Source organism: Cuculus canorus, chromosome 7 (genome assembly GCF_017976375.1).
Source record: "Cuculus canorus isolate bCucCan1 chromosome 7, bCucCan1.pri, whole genome shotgun sequence".
NCBI lineage: Eukaryota > Metazoa > Chordata > Aves > Cuculiformes > Cuculidae > Cuculus > Cuculus canorus.
This window is the reverse complement of record NC_071407.1, coordinates 15,465,447-15,482,729: the sequence shown is the minus strand read 5'-3', so window position 1 is coordinate 15,482,729 and position 17,283 is coordinate 15,465,447. Positions and strand designations below refer to the sequence as shown.

General features: G+C 36.7%; 1 protein-coding gene across 3 annotated transcripts in view; it reads right to left on the bottom strand.

Annotated features, from left to right (window-relative positions):
- LOC104063140 (gamma-aminobutyric acid receptor subunit pi) overlaps window positions 1–17,283 on the bottom strand; it is a 44,277-nt gene that overhangs the window by 9,856 nt on the left and 17,138 nt on the right. For 2 of the 3 annotated variants that reach the window (XM_009565295.2, XM_054071645.1), the window contains 4 exons: window positions 13,703–13,770; window positions 12,116–12,333; window positions 11,570–11,652; window positions 7,044–7,181 (listed from right to left, as the gene is read on the bottom strand). In XM_009565295.2, the coding sequence (XP_009563590.2) occupies window positions 7,044–7,181; window positions 11,570–11,652; window positions 12,116–12,333; window positions 13,703–13,770 (507 nt within the window). Of the gene's footprint in view, window positions 1–7,043; window positions 7,182–11,569; window positions 11,653–12,115; window positions 12,334–13,702; window positions 13,771–14,466; window positions 14,850–17,283 lie in introns of those variants that run through there. The other variant, XM_054071646.1, reaches the window with a different exon arrangement.

Here is a 17,283-nt window from a genome sequence, read left to right as displayed (position 1 = left end):
TTTGTCTTGTGTTTCTGTCCTGACCAAACGGAAGGATGTGGTGTCATGTACGCAGCAAAGAGGAGTGAAAAGACTGGACTACGCTTCCTGCAGTGTACCACAAGCACTTCAGGGTTCCTGTGGTTCAGTCTTAGAGCTTGTCTTTAAGACGGAAAACTCTGAAATTGCCAATACATAGCAGCCATACAGCAATAACCTCTCCTCATTAGCACCCTACAACTGTATCTCCATTCACCTTACATAGGAAGCACTTACACAGGAAGTTAGTTCAAAATATCTAACCTGAAAGTCATAATTTGCCACTTTGCTGCAATTTCCAAGTGTAGAGAAGCCCTTTGAATGTTCCAGTGTTGTTTCATGTTATTTTTCCTTATGCCAGAAATTTCTGAAGCAAAGTAGACAACAAAGAGAAGCAGAGATGTAACAGCTTATAGCTGAGTGGCTTTTGGGGGAACAAAGAAAAGGCATTTCTCTAACCTTAAGGCTTTCTGCTTGCCAGAATCCAGAGACACATCATGGACATAATAATAATAGTGTCAGCATTTCTCTAAAGAGCTCAGAAGAGCTTTTATAATGGAGAATTTGAAGCAACCTATATATAGAATTCATACAAGCTCCTCCTATAATAAGGGGAAGGAAGAAGTAATCAAGAAACAGTAAGCAATGCGTACTTACCACGCTAAAGAAATGAGAAATAGGACAATATGAAGACAGAAATAGGGAAATATTACAGTCCTTTTTCATCTACACTCCCCATATATCAGAAGTTATCACCTTTCAAATGAAATAGATTTGCTACTCATATTATGTGAGTTGCATATGAGATAGTAATGATGTATCTCATTGCCTTTGACTTGCACATTGGAGGCTATGGTGCCATCAGTCAGATCAAAAGTGAAACAGGTTCGTGTAATCCTGGTCCTGGCTTTCTAGAGTTAAGTCAAGTACAATTACAGTTAACTCCTCAAACCAGTCAAGTTTGTCCCTTGCTTGAAAAAATATTAGCATTAAAACAAGAACTTTTTCATTCAAGTTTCTGGCCTAAGATGGATGTGACCTCAGTGATTTAAATTTGATAATGTGATGGAAATAAACTTCATGCATATAGCTAACTCTGCAGCAAAGGCATAGTGTTAGCGCTTACCCAACTATCAAATAACTGTGGTTAGCAGTTTCTCAGATGAATCTGAAACTAAATTACTGTCAATATACATACTCTAAACCCACCAGAAGGTGAGGTATTCTACTTCAGTCACCCCACAGTAAAATAAGATTAAGCTGCGTTACTTGGGCATTACATAATTTACTAGAGGGTAGAAGTACAAAACTACACAGTAGCTCTAACTCATAGATCAAGAACAAATCTAGATACTAGACTACAGTCTCCTTACCTAGTTTACCTCTCTCTGCTGCTTAAAAATAAAATAAAATAAAATAAAATTTAAAAGTATCCTCGAAAATAGAAAGAGGTAAAAGAAACCAAATTTCAGTTGATTCCACTTTTATTTCAGCATCATAAAAATTATACTAGCATAGATTCTTTCCCAGTAGTGAAGCAGGTGTAGGTCTAGGCCTAAGGCAGATCTTTCTGAAGGCAAGAAAAGCTAGTTTATTCCTTTTTACAACTTGCCTTTGAAGTTTGCCTTCTGGCTTCTAAAAACAATATTCTGATTTACAGCACTATCTGCCACTTCATATAGATCTTGCTGTATTATTGATGATTTTATCAACACTGACTACTGCTGCACTGCTTAAGAAATACAAATAAACTTAATCAAACAGGCTTCCTTATCGTCCTAGGTCATCCATTTTTTGATTTTCCATTTTTCTATGGCTTCTGTTCCTGTCTGATGGCAGAACACTGCATCTCTGCTCTTTTCTGCTGCCTTCTAACCAGCAGACAGTCACAGCAGAAGCACCTGAAGGAAGGACTGATGCTCCACAAATGCTACCAGCACTTCCTAACTTCCACTCTAGTGTTACAGGATGGAAGCATCTTCCCCACAGTTACTTTCTGTGGACTTTTTGATGAACTCTACTCCAGTAAAAGACTGTTCCACATCACTCTTTATGTAAGAAGCACTTTGGCATCTTGCACAGAGGTGTGCAGTCAGGCACAAAGAGCACATTCTTCTCCATCATGAAATATGTATGCTAACCCCTTGGGTGCCACCTAAAATGTGTGATGTACATCTCACACACACTCATCAGTATAACTCTAGCAACGCATCATTTTCCTCTCTTCTTGCACTTTTTAAGGGCACAGGATGGGAAAGCTTTAAATAGAATTTTACTGCCTTAACTATGTGCTGAAAATGTAGTTTTCAGTATGTATTTTTTTATAGCCTGTTTACAATGAAAATACATGTTAAGGAATGGGTAGTGTTCCCACTTTTACCCAACAAATAAGGTGTGCAACTAAAATGCAGTTCTCTGATGTAGGATGCTAAGGTTGTCAATGTTATTACAGCTTCTTTGTCCCTCCCTCAGAGAACAACCAGTCTTCTGCTCTTCACAGTCAAGATATTAGAAACTACCTCTTTTCCTACTTGTTCTTCAGAAATGAACTACAGGAAATTAAAGATCAGGCCAGACTTCTCAACATCCGTTTCATCTTCAAGAAAATGCTTTACAAAAAAATGAGTTTGAAATTCAAACTCCCTAAGAATGACACAAACCCTTTCATCTAGTGTTTGTGTGCAGATATATTAATCCATTTAGCTTACCTCTAAAAGGAAAAAAAAAAAAAAACTTACAAAAAATTATACTATAGAAAGTCTTTCAAATGTTTATGTGTATTTCTGTATATTCTACAAAGAACCTCATGGAAGTTAACAAAAAAACACCTTCTCTTAATATTCTTGATATTCATTCCATTCATTGCATTTCCACATGCTTTTATGTTACTGTGACTTTTTCAATGCATTTTCCAAAATCATTTTCTTTCTGAACAGTTTTACAGTGCAGAAGTATCACAAAAACAACTTGCAATGGAAAACTTTACAACACCAACTCAAGTGGAAAAGCTTGCTTACAAAGAATGATTATATGAGCTTAGACAGGTAAGTTGAACATAACATGGTAAAAGACACATGCACATGTAACTCCTTGAATCTTAGGTGAGGGAGACAGAGGACTCACCAGATCAGATTATACTGAATAAAATGCTGAGATTGTTTGTAAGCCCTGTATGGCAAAGAAGATATTCTCAGAAATAACATGGAAAGAGTAATTACAAAAGAACTTAAAAGGGAATGAGAGAAGTTATTCACTATACCATGCCACAAAAATGGAGAACTGGAAAATCCTAGAAAAGTTTAACTAAGAAATCTCCAGAGCCTGGGGAAACTGCATATGGACCTGGAGGAGAAAACAAGGTAATGCCTTTATTTCAAGAGACAAAGACTGACTGATGAACACACACCCTGCGTAGGAGTCTGATACATTTATATACTCTTACAGTTTATATACCTTTTGATTTTCAGATCATTAATTGTAAATGAGAGAGAATCATTGCTAGCTTAGTCATGACCTCCCACCTGAGAAGCCAATAACAATGGGTGGTCAGCGGTCGGCAGAGTTGCAACACTGCATAGCCAAAGGTCTGACAGACCTCTGGCCCAAGGAGACCAAAGCAGCATTGGTGATGGACATCAAAACCCTGGCACTGACAGACGAGGAACAGCAGCCAGATCCCTTTGCAGTCTTTTTCAAGATGGCAAATGTCACATCTTTGTGCATCACGAAAAGGAGACTGACTTTAAGTGTTGCATCTTTTTTCCCTCTGTTCTGCCAAAATAATAGCATTTGAATATGCCAGTTTGCTGACTTCACAGTTTTCTACGTGGGGAAGTGCACCGAGAGCACTGACTGCCTGACACTCTCGGTGCCTTCTGGGCTCTGGCTGCAGACTCAGTGTTAGACTAGACCCGAGCAAGCTGAGCCTCTTCATTCCTGCCGCTACTGAAGACTTGGCAGGAGGGTTGCAGTAGCAAGAGCAAGATTTTAAGGAAAGTTGCTGGCTAGAAGAAAAGCTATCAACAGCCAATTAGTCTCAAGTATTAAATGACATTTTTGCTTCTTTCTCCAATTAAAGATGTTAATTGAGATTAATTAGCTATCACTTGCTGTGAAAATAGAAGCATTTATCAAGTGGGAACACATGGGGTCTGTCCTGTGCCCAGTACTTCTCACTAACAAACACGATGATATACCAAGTGTCTTTTAAGAGAGGAGCATTAGCACATGGGAGAACAGGATTAGAGTTCAAAATTATCTCAAATATCAGCCTGAGCAAAACAAGATGCAGTTCAACAAAAGCAAGTACAAACTCCTACACTCAAATGGGAAATACCAGCTCCATAGACAGAGCACAGGGAATACAGAGCTAAAGTGTGATAAAGGAGATGGAGTACTAGAAGGTATCACAAACTGAACAAGGTCAAAAATGCACAACAATTTTCTGCAAGAAAAGCAAATATCAACCCGGAATGGATAAAGAGGAACACGGTTCAAGAAATGCATTTAAGTAATACCCTTCCTTCTAGGGAGGATATCTGATGCCAATACAGTGCCCCATTTTGGGTACTGTACATCAGCAAAGATATGAGAAATTTGATGGGAGAACAATAGCAAAGACAAGAGATCTAGAAAACTATATGAATTAGAAAGAGCGAAAGCATTGGTCTGAGAAAAGATATACCTGTCCTGAAATAGTGAAAGAGCTGCTGATAAATAGCAGGAAATTTGTCTCCTGTATCCACGTAATGTGTCTGAAATGCAGCAAGGGAGATCAAGATTAGACATGAGGAAAATATGCATGTAATAATCACCAGAAAAAAATCATCTACAGAGGATGAAGCAGACATTTTGGAGGTTTATCTGACTTATTCCTAGAAACATCTGTCAGGAAGTAGGTAGTAGATATAGATGACCTTGCCTTGGGACGTGAAAATAGATTAAATGAATTCTTAAAGTGTACCTCAGCCTTATTTCTATGATTATTTACACAAAAAGCTAGACTGTAACAGTCCTTCGTTGTTTTTATGTTTCTTCCAATAAGAAGAACAAGCATTTTATATCACTATTTATTACTCTGAGAATGCAGGTGGTGTTGGATACACAGCTAAAATATGTGTATATACACAGTGAAAATATTTCACTCGCACAGCAGCTGTACTGTCTGGTCAGGTTCACAGGGTACCAAATCCTGATTGCTTTTTTTGCTGTGTTAGGAAATACTATGCCTGGCTCTTCTCTGTATGTTTAGCTTTAGCCTTGTGAATAACTGTAATTTATAAAATAATTTCAGCTATCTATTCATGGTGCTAAGGAAATGCAAAGCATCGTTTTTCACATCTATATTGATTACATAATGTGGTCACTTTTTTCTTTTAATATGGGCTACAGTAGACACTGCTTTCCTAAAAAAATATCTATAGAAAACAGCACTTAATTCATAATGACTCAACAGAAAATTAAGAGGATTATGAGATTCCATTTTAAAACTACGGCATAACATGATAACATGCCTTTCTTGAACAGGAGAATTAAAACAACCAGGTGTGCGAAGTTTTAATTGAATTAAGTTGCATGTGTTAAAATGCATAATTAAAAGAAGAAGTAGCTTTTGACTTTATACATAAGATTACTGCCAACACAAAGGGAAGAAAACAGCATAATTTATGGAAAAGAGCACAGTTCATCTCATCGTGCCTCTTCAGTAACAACTGGAAATTGGTTTTATTCTATTTGGTAAAAAATAATAGTACTTTTTCGGCTTCAGAGTCTGGACTCTATGATAGAAGGTGGTAAGAATTAAGCAAGTTTCCTCTCTCCTGTATAGTGAGCAGGTCCTAATATCCTTCTGGACAGAACAGCAGTAAAGGATTATTCCCCTTTGATTGAACCTAATGTTGCTTACCCAGAAGCTGTAAAGAGAAGGAATGCAATCACACGTCTCTTACATAAGCAGCAAGATACTTTGTGATCCTGCAGCTTGATAGTATGTACTTCATTTCTACTTCTATATCCATTGAGAAAATTTTGACTTTTACCTTGAAATTAGAGCATAAAGCTTCTGTGTGTTGAATTATTAAAGCAGAAATATCCAACAATGGAATGGGGAAACTATGTTTCTGTGATTCAGAATTAGTAACACATCCTCTGGTGAAAGTACAACTTTGGAGGATGTGCATGTCATCATTTAAAGACCTCTCTTTCAGTTGGCATTTTGACTTGAGCAGAAGAGAAACTGAGTATGCCGTGAAGAACAGTAATGCAGGACCAAACAGTAACTCAAAGAGGATAAAGCAAGCCTGGCACATCTTGAACTCTTTGAAAGCTCTTTCAAAATCTCTGGAAAATAAACAGGAGCAGACTCTTTCATGAGGGAAAGTCCTGCAGTTAGAGGAAACTTTCTAAAGCAGTTTACTAAGATCAGCAGAAGAGCAGGTCTGTAGGAATGCTTCTGCTCCTTCCCCATCAGAGGAAACTTAGGCTGGGCAATCTGTGCTCTGCTGCCCACCGGACTGCACAGAAGCTGCCACTGACGAAGAGCAACTCTGACAAGCACTAGCCCTAAATTTTTGCAGCTGTAAAAGCACCCAGCATATTCACAGAAATTTTCATGACTGACTAGAGGCTTTTTTCTTGCCTCATAAAACCAGAGTGGCTATTTCCAGGAAGACAAGGAACTGTTCCGAGCTGCATACCCAGTGTCCCTGGCTTCTCTCCGATTTATATGACCAATTTTACAGGCTCTTCTTCCTTCACAAGAGCTCTCCGTGACATTGCATGAGAGGAGTAGTACATCTCTTGTTTATCATTTTTTATACAATGCATACACTGCAACCTCAACCTTTGCAATTATCTGGGTCTCTGCTGGTAACATCTGGACAAGCTTGTACGGTTTCAAGAACAAAATCTAGCAGAAAATTAAAACTGTTTTCCTACTACAAAGCAACACACTCAGTTCCTTAACACTGCTCTGTTTCCAGAGCCATATTCCAAACTGTACCTAAAAAGTGTTAGAAGTGTTTTACCTGTCTCATATACCGCTTCGGACACTGAGGTAAAGTGATCTTCTACTGTGTATTGTGCCAGCCGGAGTGTGTCCAAACCTCGAACTGAATCATTTCCTCTAGTCCAGTAAAACATGACATTATTGATGTTATACCCCCCTGTAGTGATACATAAGCCAACAAAAGTGTTTATTTTACACAATAACTCATTTGTGTTGAGTGCACTTACGGTTCAGCTGTTTCTTATTTGTCTGTCTGAAAGTACAATTAGATGTAAGCAATGATGGGTTTTGGCAGAAAAAAATGCCTGTCTGTAACAAAACTCCCAATAGCGTGCAAAGTCTTATGATTTAAAAGCTGACTTTTTTGGAAGTGGTCATTTTTACGTGTTCTATTCTAGAATAGATGACATGAACTGATAAGAGACTAGTACCACATGGTATAAAGGCAAAAGCTATTAAGCTCTTCAGAGCTACAGTTTTTATGAATTACAGCATTGCCAGCATTTGGACTAAATATTAAGTGTGCCTTCTGTTGCATCCCAGGCTGCTGTTTCTGAACGCAGTGCATTTGGCCTTCATTCCTATGGAAATGAAGGGGTAAAAAGAGCAGCAGGGCTGCTGCATACTGGCACTGTGCTCTGAGCCAGGCTTGGGTCATCACTTGGGGTGACATTTTGGCTTTGGAGCTTGGGTGCTTCCCAAGGACATCAGCTTAGATGCTGATGTTTCTGCAGGCTCAATAGCGTGGGATGCTTCAGGAGCCCCAGGAGACTTCGTCTTAACCTTCAAGCAGTAATTAGGAGCTGAGACGGGACATGAATTATCCATCAGAAGGCAACTGTATTTTGCACACACTTGTCAATATGCAGCACAATCATAGCTAAAATACCTCTGTAGCTTTTCCCCATTATATTAAAAGGCAGACAATTTTCAGACTAGTGTATATGATTAATTCAAGATTATGTTAATGTAATTTACATGTTAACAGGGAGCATTTGAACATCTTTAGCTTACTTAGATCAATCATTCTTGTATTTGACAGACTTATATTGTACGAGTTAATAGCTAAGCTTAGGGGCAGAAACATAAGCTGATGATTATTTTTAGACTCCAGTCAATTGTAAGTAAATTAAAGCGTGAAACAATAATGTAATGCATTGCACAAGGGTATATGCTGCAAAAAGAACAAAGCTCTAGAATCACAGAAAAAGAGATGCATTAAAATAAAAAAGGGCATTTTAACATTCTTAATTTAATAGCTTTGGTTATTGCAATGACAAAAAAGAACTGATTTCTTACAGCAATTTAATGTGGGAAAAACAGGAATTCAGAAATTTCACTTCAAGAAAACACTGTGCTGGTTACCAATAAAAATGACAACTCCATCTGGAAATTCTTTCCCTGAACATTCTTAAAGTGTAAATCTTGTTTTCACTACCACTGGCAGTTTTCCGAAAAGGTACCGTGACCAGGGATCTCTGCTCATATAATCCTATTTATAGCAACAAAAGCCAAAACACTGCTGTGTCAAAACACTAGGCCAAAAACATATGAGTCCAAGCTAAGTTTTTGATTCTCCAAAACCAAATGATTGCCTTGTCCTTAAGACAAAGTAAAGACGTTTATAGATGCAGTTTCTATGCATGACCCCAGGCATGGATTCGTTTGACTTTCCTTCAGTATAAATGAACTGCAGGTATTTAAATAAGGTCCAAAGAACTTGAGAGTACCACAGTAAATCCTTATTCATTTTTACAAGACACTGAATATTCCAAGCTGTGGGAGATGTCTAGATGGGTGAGAAGAAGCACATCTCCAAATGAAGGTTGTTTTGCTTTTAACAGTACCATTTTTGTGGCACAGTATTTTCATTAGCTGAATGATTTGTAGGCTTTGGTGACTATGCCTACAAAAAATCTTTGAAAATACTAATTCCAAAATTCTACTTGTGATGAATTTTCATGAGGAGCATCTTCCTGATAGTCAATAAAGTCAAATAGCAGAGTACTCTCTCTGTGAAAATAATTCTTTATTCGGGGGATTAATATTTTACTAATTATAAAATGTGTTAAAAGTTTATATAGACAAAATCCTTAAGCCATGTTATCTGGCTTTTACAAGTACTGTCTATTCCCTTTACATGATACTGAGTTTTCATTCTAACTAATTACTCAAGCCCAAAATGTCTCACTCCTATACTTTGCTGATACAGTATGAGAAGCTAATACCTACAGGGTTAACTACAGAAATAGTGAATTTGGAATTAAACATTTATAATGCCTAATACAAATTAGTTTTTTACCTTTCGGTTGCTAATTTTAATTTCCCCTGATTGTCAAGCACAAGTTAAGTGCCTTCATGTGGCTCTTCACTGAATAAATGCTAAAGGACAAATTTAAAATAGAAAATAAAATTTCAGAGATGGGCCTAAAGCAGTAATATGTATTTGGACTAGAGGCCTGACCAGGGGAAGATGAAAAAAATCCCTCAGCCCAGTGTGAATAAACGGTGGTGTTCCCTACTACATGGCAGAGAGCATGAAGCCCCTGGCAGCACTAACAGAGGCACAAGCCCTCCAAGTCCCCAGATGTCACATCAACAGAGACTCGGAGTGGCATCTCCCTGTCTCCTAACATATGCCCGTACTACCTTCTGAACAGTTGCAATAACAGCTGAAAGAAAACAATAGACAGTTTGGCTGCAATGTATTTTGCTGTGTAGAAAGCATTAGTCTATAAAAATTAACTACTAAAGGCAGAACAGTATGTTGAAAAGGCCACTAGGGATACTTTATTATGTAAAGTCATTACTTGATAATATCATGTCATGTTTATCTTTACATTAGTAATCACTTAATAAAAGGTTTAACACTTTGTCTCAGCTCAAATATTTGCTATATATATTACATTTTATTTATAAACGTCACTATTTGTGTGGATGTGTATGCATGCTTGCATTCACAACTCTTAATTTCAGGTAATGGCATCTACAAGAAGTATTACGAGATGATGTCATAATTCATCTATAAATTGACACCACTTATCTCATGAGGGAGCAATCACCATTTCCAGAGTACCCAAAAGAAAGTACTAGTGTGCACAGAAGAAAACGGCCACAGCTAAAGGCACACTTTTGTTCTGCATTCATTGCTTCTAGCGGTTTGCTTTCCTCAAAGCAAAACACCACTGTCATGGGAGCATTTGTGAAGACATTACTATGTTTTCCCCTTAGAGGGGAGACACTTGTGTGTTGTTAAAAAAGCAGATGGAATCATTCTGAAAAATGCTTGGTTTTAATTACACAGGGAATTCTTGTTTGTTTAATCCTGTCAAATAAATTTTAAGTTCCTGTGGGACACGTATTTTATTCTGGAACTAGAGAAAATACTAAATGACTCATTAGGCAATGCCGTTGATGGAAATCCACATACATTGATTTATGTATGCTCCTCCAAAAAAAAAAAAATTTAAAGATTAATCCAAATTCTAATTCAAATCACTGTTAAACAGAACTTACAAAATTGCTGATTCTAGGGGGACTCATGCATGAGGAAGATTTTTGGGTTGATTTTCTTTGTGTTTCTGACTAAAATGAATCTTTGCAGCAATCCTCTAATTGGTCCTTACCAACAAGAGATAAGGAACATACACACTCTACTGCAACAGCAAAGAATAAAGTTTGCCAAGGGCCAAAAAACTTTCCAAAAGATTTTGAATATATATCATACTGGACATCCTTTTCCATTATCCTCCACAAAAATATCTTGATAAGAGTATTATCATACGAATAATAGCAAAAAGCTACCTATAAACATGCGCATTTGGGTATTTACAAAGTGACGTCATCTACACTATATTAGAGAGTGTATTTTAATGAAAATTACGTGAACATTGATTGATTAAATGAGACCCTATAAAGGTATATTCAGTCTTGGTCTATCAGTTGATGACATTTTTTCTCAGGACACTGCCACAGAGACAATTAAGTAAATCATCGAAGGAGTTGTATATATCCATCTCAGAATTGAACTACCTATGAAATTACCTTTTTTCAGCATGGAAACAGCAAATTAATAAAATATGAACCCTATGCCTTATGAATAGGCCTTATTCTAATTTCTCTCTTTCCTAAAGGAATTGTGCCTCAGGGCACAGGCAGGGAAATACGTTTTGCCTGAAAGAAAAAAACCATAAAATTTCTCAGCAGTGCTGGAAAATATCTGCTCAAAGAACTCCCCCTGAAGACCAACAGAATTAACTGCAGGATGTGCAGCAAAACCAGGCTTATGATAATCTCCTGACATTTTGTTTAAACATTAATAATAAGTAACATAGCAGCCCTTCAGTACTGACATGCTATTTTCAGTGAAGCCTCATGTATTTATCTATGAATACAGATACTATTGTATTTTAACAGGGTCCGGTCACATACTTCCCCTTGACTTCTTTGAAAATTCCAGACTCTTTGATAATAATATCTAGCAGTCCTTGAAGATTAGGGATACTTTTCTAACTGTATAAAAATAATAAGGAATAAGTGCCTTACAGCTTTCCAGTTGCAAAGTACACGTCTGCTTATCCATTGGATATTTGGTTAGATCCATGCTGCATGCAACAGTCGTGGTGATGCTTGCGAGAAAAAAAAAAAGAAAGGATTGCTGATGGTTAATGGGAGAAAATTGCTCATCAGTAAAAATAAAATAAGCTACGTAGCCTTCTTGAACTAATATTTGCAGGCAAATGTCTATTGTAAGGGGAAAAAAATAAAATCTATATTTCCTGTTACTTAATTTGGAAGAGTAATAGCATCCCAAATGGGAAACCACTCCAGAGGAGCCGAGTTTAGTGGCAGTCTAAAAAAGCCACTCCTTGCTCCCTTCTCTCTTACGAAGTACATTTTACCTTTGTTGCTATTTTGCAATACATTTTACAATTTTGTTATACTTATCAAAAATCTATTACAAAGCATAATCTTCTATAAATAATGTTTTACAAACTAATCAGTTTCTTAAGTGCAAACTCATGCTAACTTGGAAAGCCTAAAATGTAAGTAAAAACCAAATATAAAGGTTGCTATGTGGTATATACACACCGTAGAGCATATAAGACTGTTCCATTAGGATATATTCTAATAAGACGATTGTCAACAGTGACATCGTGAAGAAAAGACTTTTTTGAATCAACTATGAAGGTATCTGGTACCCAAAGCATTTCCACAAGCCGGCCATCTAAGCTTAAACTCTTATTGCCATCAAAACAAAGTCTGTCATCAGTCCATCGCTGCCTTAGAAATATGGTAGCCGTGTAATCCTGAAAGAGAAAAAACTAAATTATCATACACAGCAAGCCACCAATATTCTGATTTGCAAAATATAGAGAAATAGCTGTGGAGTACAAATAGCCTCCAAGTCCCCTTCTTAAATGCTGGCACTTCAATAGCAGTTGTATTGGCTTTTGTATTGTCAAATTTTCCAGCACTTGATGTGAGGTTGATAACATTAAGAAATACTATCTTGAGTAGATTTTGTTCTTACAGTAATTGGAGTTTTACAGTAAGAGCTAATGGCCTAAATCTGGGGCTATAATTCAGCTGAAGTCAGAGCTTTCTAAGCAGATAATCTGGCTCTGTAAATCTTTAAATTTTGGGATGGTTTATTTCAGTGGCTGCAAACGTCATTTTGTTCACATAAACTACTGAAGAATGCATCTTTTAAGAAACCTTTGGAAAAAGTTGAATAAATCCAGACAGTAAAAAGAACAAAATAAATTAGTGAAATAGGAAGGGAATCATCATCTTTTAGCTCGATTTGTCTTTTCAGCATCACAAGGGAAACAGTGGTGCCAAATTTACTGAGACCTTTCAGCCCAATTCACCTTCAATTCAGATATGCCTGGTAGCCTTATATTAAAATTACACTAATTCTAAGCACCTTTTTAATCAACTTTTGAATTTATGGTGTGTTTTTATAATTATGATACATTCATCTTAAGTTCTGAACTTCCTCCTTTCAAAATATCTGTGAATACACTGAGTACAGAGGGATACTAATATTCAACTTCTCTGGAAGCCCGAGTAATGAAATGGTGAGGTACATTTATATACAAACACACACATGCGCATATAGCACATTTACTAAGACTGAATACCTGATTAATGAATTTTGCCTTTTATTTCTATGTACCAATGGAGGATCTTTAATTACAAAAGTAATCTCCATTTCATATTTCTGAACAAGCTAAGTGATACAAATATAATAAAACATATAATAAATCAGTGTGTGACAGTAACAGTAAAAGAGAAAAACAATATGAGTTCAGCTGTGTCTAATCACAAGGAAAGGGAGTAGCTTCAAAGTCACCTGGAAGTATCTCTAATCTTCTGAAATGCATATTTAGACGTTTCATCTGGAAAATAAACACTGCTCGACGTGCCTGTTGTTAAGATTAATACTCAGTAGCAAATTTCTGTTTGTATCTATGAGAAGTGCAATTTGCATCTGCATTTCTATACTGATTGAAGTGCTATAAGCACTATCTGTAGTGAAAAATAAAATTTTGTCTCCTAACACATAGACCGCACAAGGACAAAAGCCTCAAAGTCACACTGCCAGCAGGTGTAAACACAAGACACCAGCTGATCAACAAGTAAACCAAAAAAAGACTGCAAAAGCTACAATACCATATTTATTTCTGATATTGTATCAATGCTTGCAATATCCAGACTCATTCCAATTGACACAGGACCATCTGTAAAAAAAAACAAACAAAAAAAAGAAGACAGAATCTAGCACACAGTTCTTCAATACTCAGAGTTGAGAACTGGCTACAAAATCTGCCACAATGTGACCCAGTTTTTCCTAAATGTTTAGCAGCTTTTATACAAGTAAATGTTTCTCAAACTTAAGATTATGGAAGAATTTTAATAATTTCATAAGCAAAATACAGTACTTCTAGACTAACATTATCTTGGTTCTAACAAACATACTTTAGTTCCTAAATATTTCCTGGCTTATATGATTTTATTTCCCCCTGGAGAAAAGGAGTGCTGTGGAAAATGTTGCAAAATAAGGAACTGAAGGTACAGTCCCCATGATACCTTACACCCTTCTGCTCTGAGGTGCAGAGCAGTGGAAAGAATTCCTCCAGTTGCAACATCTGGTCCATCAGATGTCAGTGAACTAAGGAGTTGCTCCTGGCAATGTCACATGGTTAATATCCAGATGGGATATCTGAGTAACTTTATTTACTGCCTATTTAAGAATATATTGTCTACATCAGGTCACTGTGTTTTAACGTCTTGCTTTTCACTATCAGTGCTCTTTTACTATCAGTGGCTAATTTGCGATTTAAATATTTGCACTTATAAAGCAAAGCAAGCAATTTAATTCTTCATTTGATATTAATACCAGTTGAAGGTTTATTCAATGTGATTAAGCACCTTACCTAAGGAGTTCTCATGATGTCATTGTAATGCTATTAAGCTCGGACTCTCATTTCCTTGTGAATGTGCTTGTCACAGTGTCAGAAGGAAGATCATCAGTTGTGTATTTTAAAATGCAGAACTTGTGCAGCACTTTCATGGAAACATGACATTATTCCTGGTTGAATACGTGCAGAATATTAAACAGAGTACACGTACAGGGTACAAGGAAATTAATATTAAATGTGCATCTTTCCAAGTAATTGAGAAATGAAGAAATAATTCAGATAAGATCTATGTAGCTGATGGTGGCTGTGTACCACAGGCACATCACTGAAACAACCACTTGGCTCCCTGTAATGTACCATGTACATGGCTCTTATATGCCCCCAGTTGGCACCTCAAGAAGGATGGGGTCCGACTCTACCCCACTGAGTAATACTAAAGAAAAGAAATGTGTCATTCTAAGTGGTATCAGTGAATTAGTTGCTTTGGGTTTTTTTCTCAAAATAATTTCCATTTGTAATGTATGTGCTAAAGTTATTAAACATCTGGCACACCTGAAAATGTATAAATACTTTGTTCGGGACTCAATTAAAAGCTCAAATATGAAGCTCCAGCTTAAAGCAGAACTGTAGGTCTGCAGCATCCCCTTATGGTAACCTATGTGTTTATTACATACCATAAATTGTTCATCTATTAGAAGAAAACTTGGGAGTTACCTTTGAAACAAACTTATCTGAGTGAAGAGTTCTGACCTCTGGCAGCTTGTTCTTCTTTTTCTTTCCATTCTTTTCAGGTTCTGATACTCCAATTATAAATTTATGGTTTGTCCCTCCCAGCTTAAAAACTTGACCCTCCAGAAAACTCAGCCCAACTTTCTAGGGTACAACAGTGTCAATTGACACTTCTGCTTACCATTGTATCATATCATTATTACAGGTACACTACAGCCAGCCTCCAAAAATGTGCCAGAACCTCGCAAATCACTGAATTTGAAAATAAGTCTGATTTGTAATATATTTCTGATTTTTTTTAATTCTTCCTACAGATTCCCATGTATTACTAACAGAGTGTATTATTGTCAACTGTCACACAAGAATTTGGGGGGGAACCTCACCATGCAAGGCATATGCCTAATGATGTACCATCCTAAGGAGATGATAATGCAGCGTTTATCTAATTAACATACACTTTACTTTTACTAAAATGTCTATATAAACACTCTAACTACGCACTCTACAGATATTCACAGTAATTCCATATGGGGAAGCAAACAGAAGAGTGGCAGATAGCACACAATTTGTTTAACCTTGTATCAACAAACTAAATCACCACTGTATCGCACCTGCGTTGATAACTCTGTAGACCTACTACTTAAATCAATCGTCACTATCATGAACTGTCAGTGCTGAGCTGTTAGTATTAGCTCTTATTAATTTTGTTAAGAAAACCTAAAACAACTGACATTCGTAAGTATCTCAAAAGGGATGGCTCTTTGAAAGAATACCTTGTCCTTGCAGCAATAGTGAACAAAATACTATGCCACTCTAACAGAGAATTAGAAGGAAAAGTATCACCAGAAAAAAATTATTATAGTTTCATAAAAACTGTCTTTGTCTGCCTGTTTGCCAGCTTTGCTTTGTTTTAGAGTATTACAGGACTTTTAGATAAGGCGATACATTACGCTTGGATTTTTCCAGCATTTCACGATCCACCACAAGACTTCTTTCTTGACAAATACACATTACATGAAGAGACTGGACAGATCAAGACAGGCCTTCTGGCAGACCTCAACTGTAACTGTTGATATGAAGACATCAGAAGACACATCCATTTCTAGCAGGAATCAGCTTCAATTCTATTTGTTTGCATCAGTCATCTTTAGACAGTGATGTAGCTTTGCTGGTACAGTTTGTAGACAAGACAAAAATTGGTGGGGATAGTAATAATAATGGCTTGTTAAATCACGTGTCAAAAAAACCCGTATTTTACTACAGCAAAATGCCAGCAATTAATGTGGGGAAAAAATAACGCAGGCAGTACGTACACGATAAACTATCTTGGCCAGCAGTGCCTTTGAGAAGAATGTAGAGGTTGTCACAGATAATAATTTCAACACAATCTTTCCATGTTATACCTCGGCAGAACTAGTGCGATGTGGGTTATTGAGAATTAAGTTATCTTGCAATCTACACTGTATTGGCAAGAATGTTATAAGATTACTGTGACAAGATTTGTTTTCTACATTAAAATTAAAAAGCGCAGACAGTTCAATTGAGGAAGAGAAATATTTCAGAAGACAACAACTCTAGAAATTTAATATCAAAGCTTGTAACATGAAAATCATGAAACAGCGTTTACACAGCTACTCAAAGAGAAGACAGAGAGGTGATTTGCTTAATGTCAGCAAGTGCACAGAAAGTGTATCTAGTAGTCAATTTCACACGTTCTCTGACCAAACAAAGCAAGATCCCAGTTTTTGGAAGCTAGAGATAACATGAAATTTCAAATAAATTTACTTTTTTTAACCGAACTTAATCACTGTTCATCATTTGAAGTGTCTAGAACTCAGCATTTTAGAGGTGAAAAAACCTCAGACTATATCCCAAACTGTTCTGCATGCGAGAAGCTGGATTTGGTGGCAGTAACAGTCTCAGGGTCTCTTGTTTCCATGGGAAAGGAAGCAAAATCTACATTACCACCTCTGTAAAGCTTAGAGTTTTACACCAAATCACTGATTTAATAAATGACAATTTTAAGGATTCAATAGGGATTCAAAAGATTTTATTTTTTTCTTGTATACAACTGGCCACAAATATTCTAAGCTTTTCGTCTTT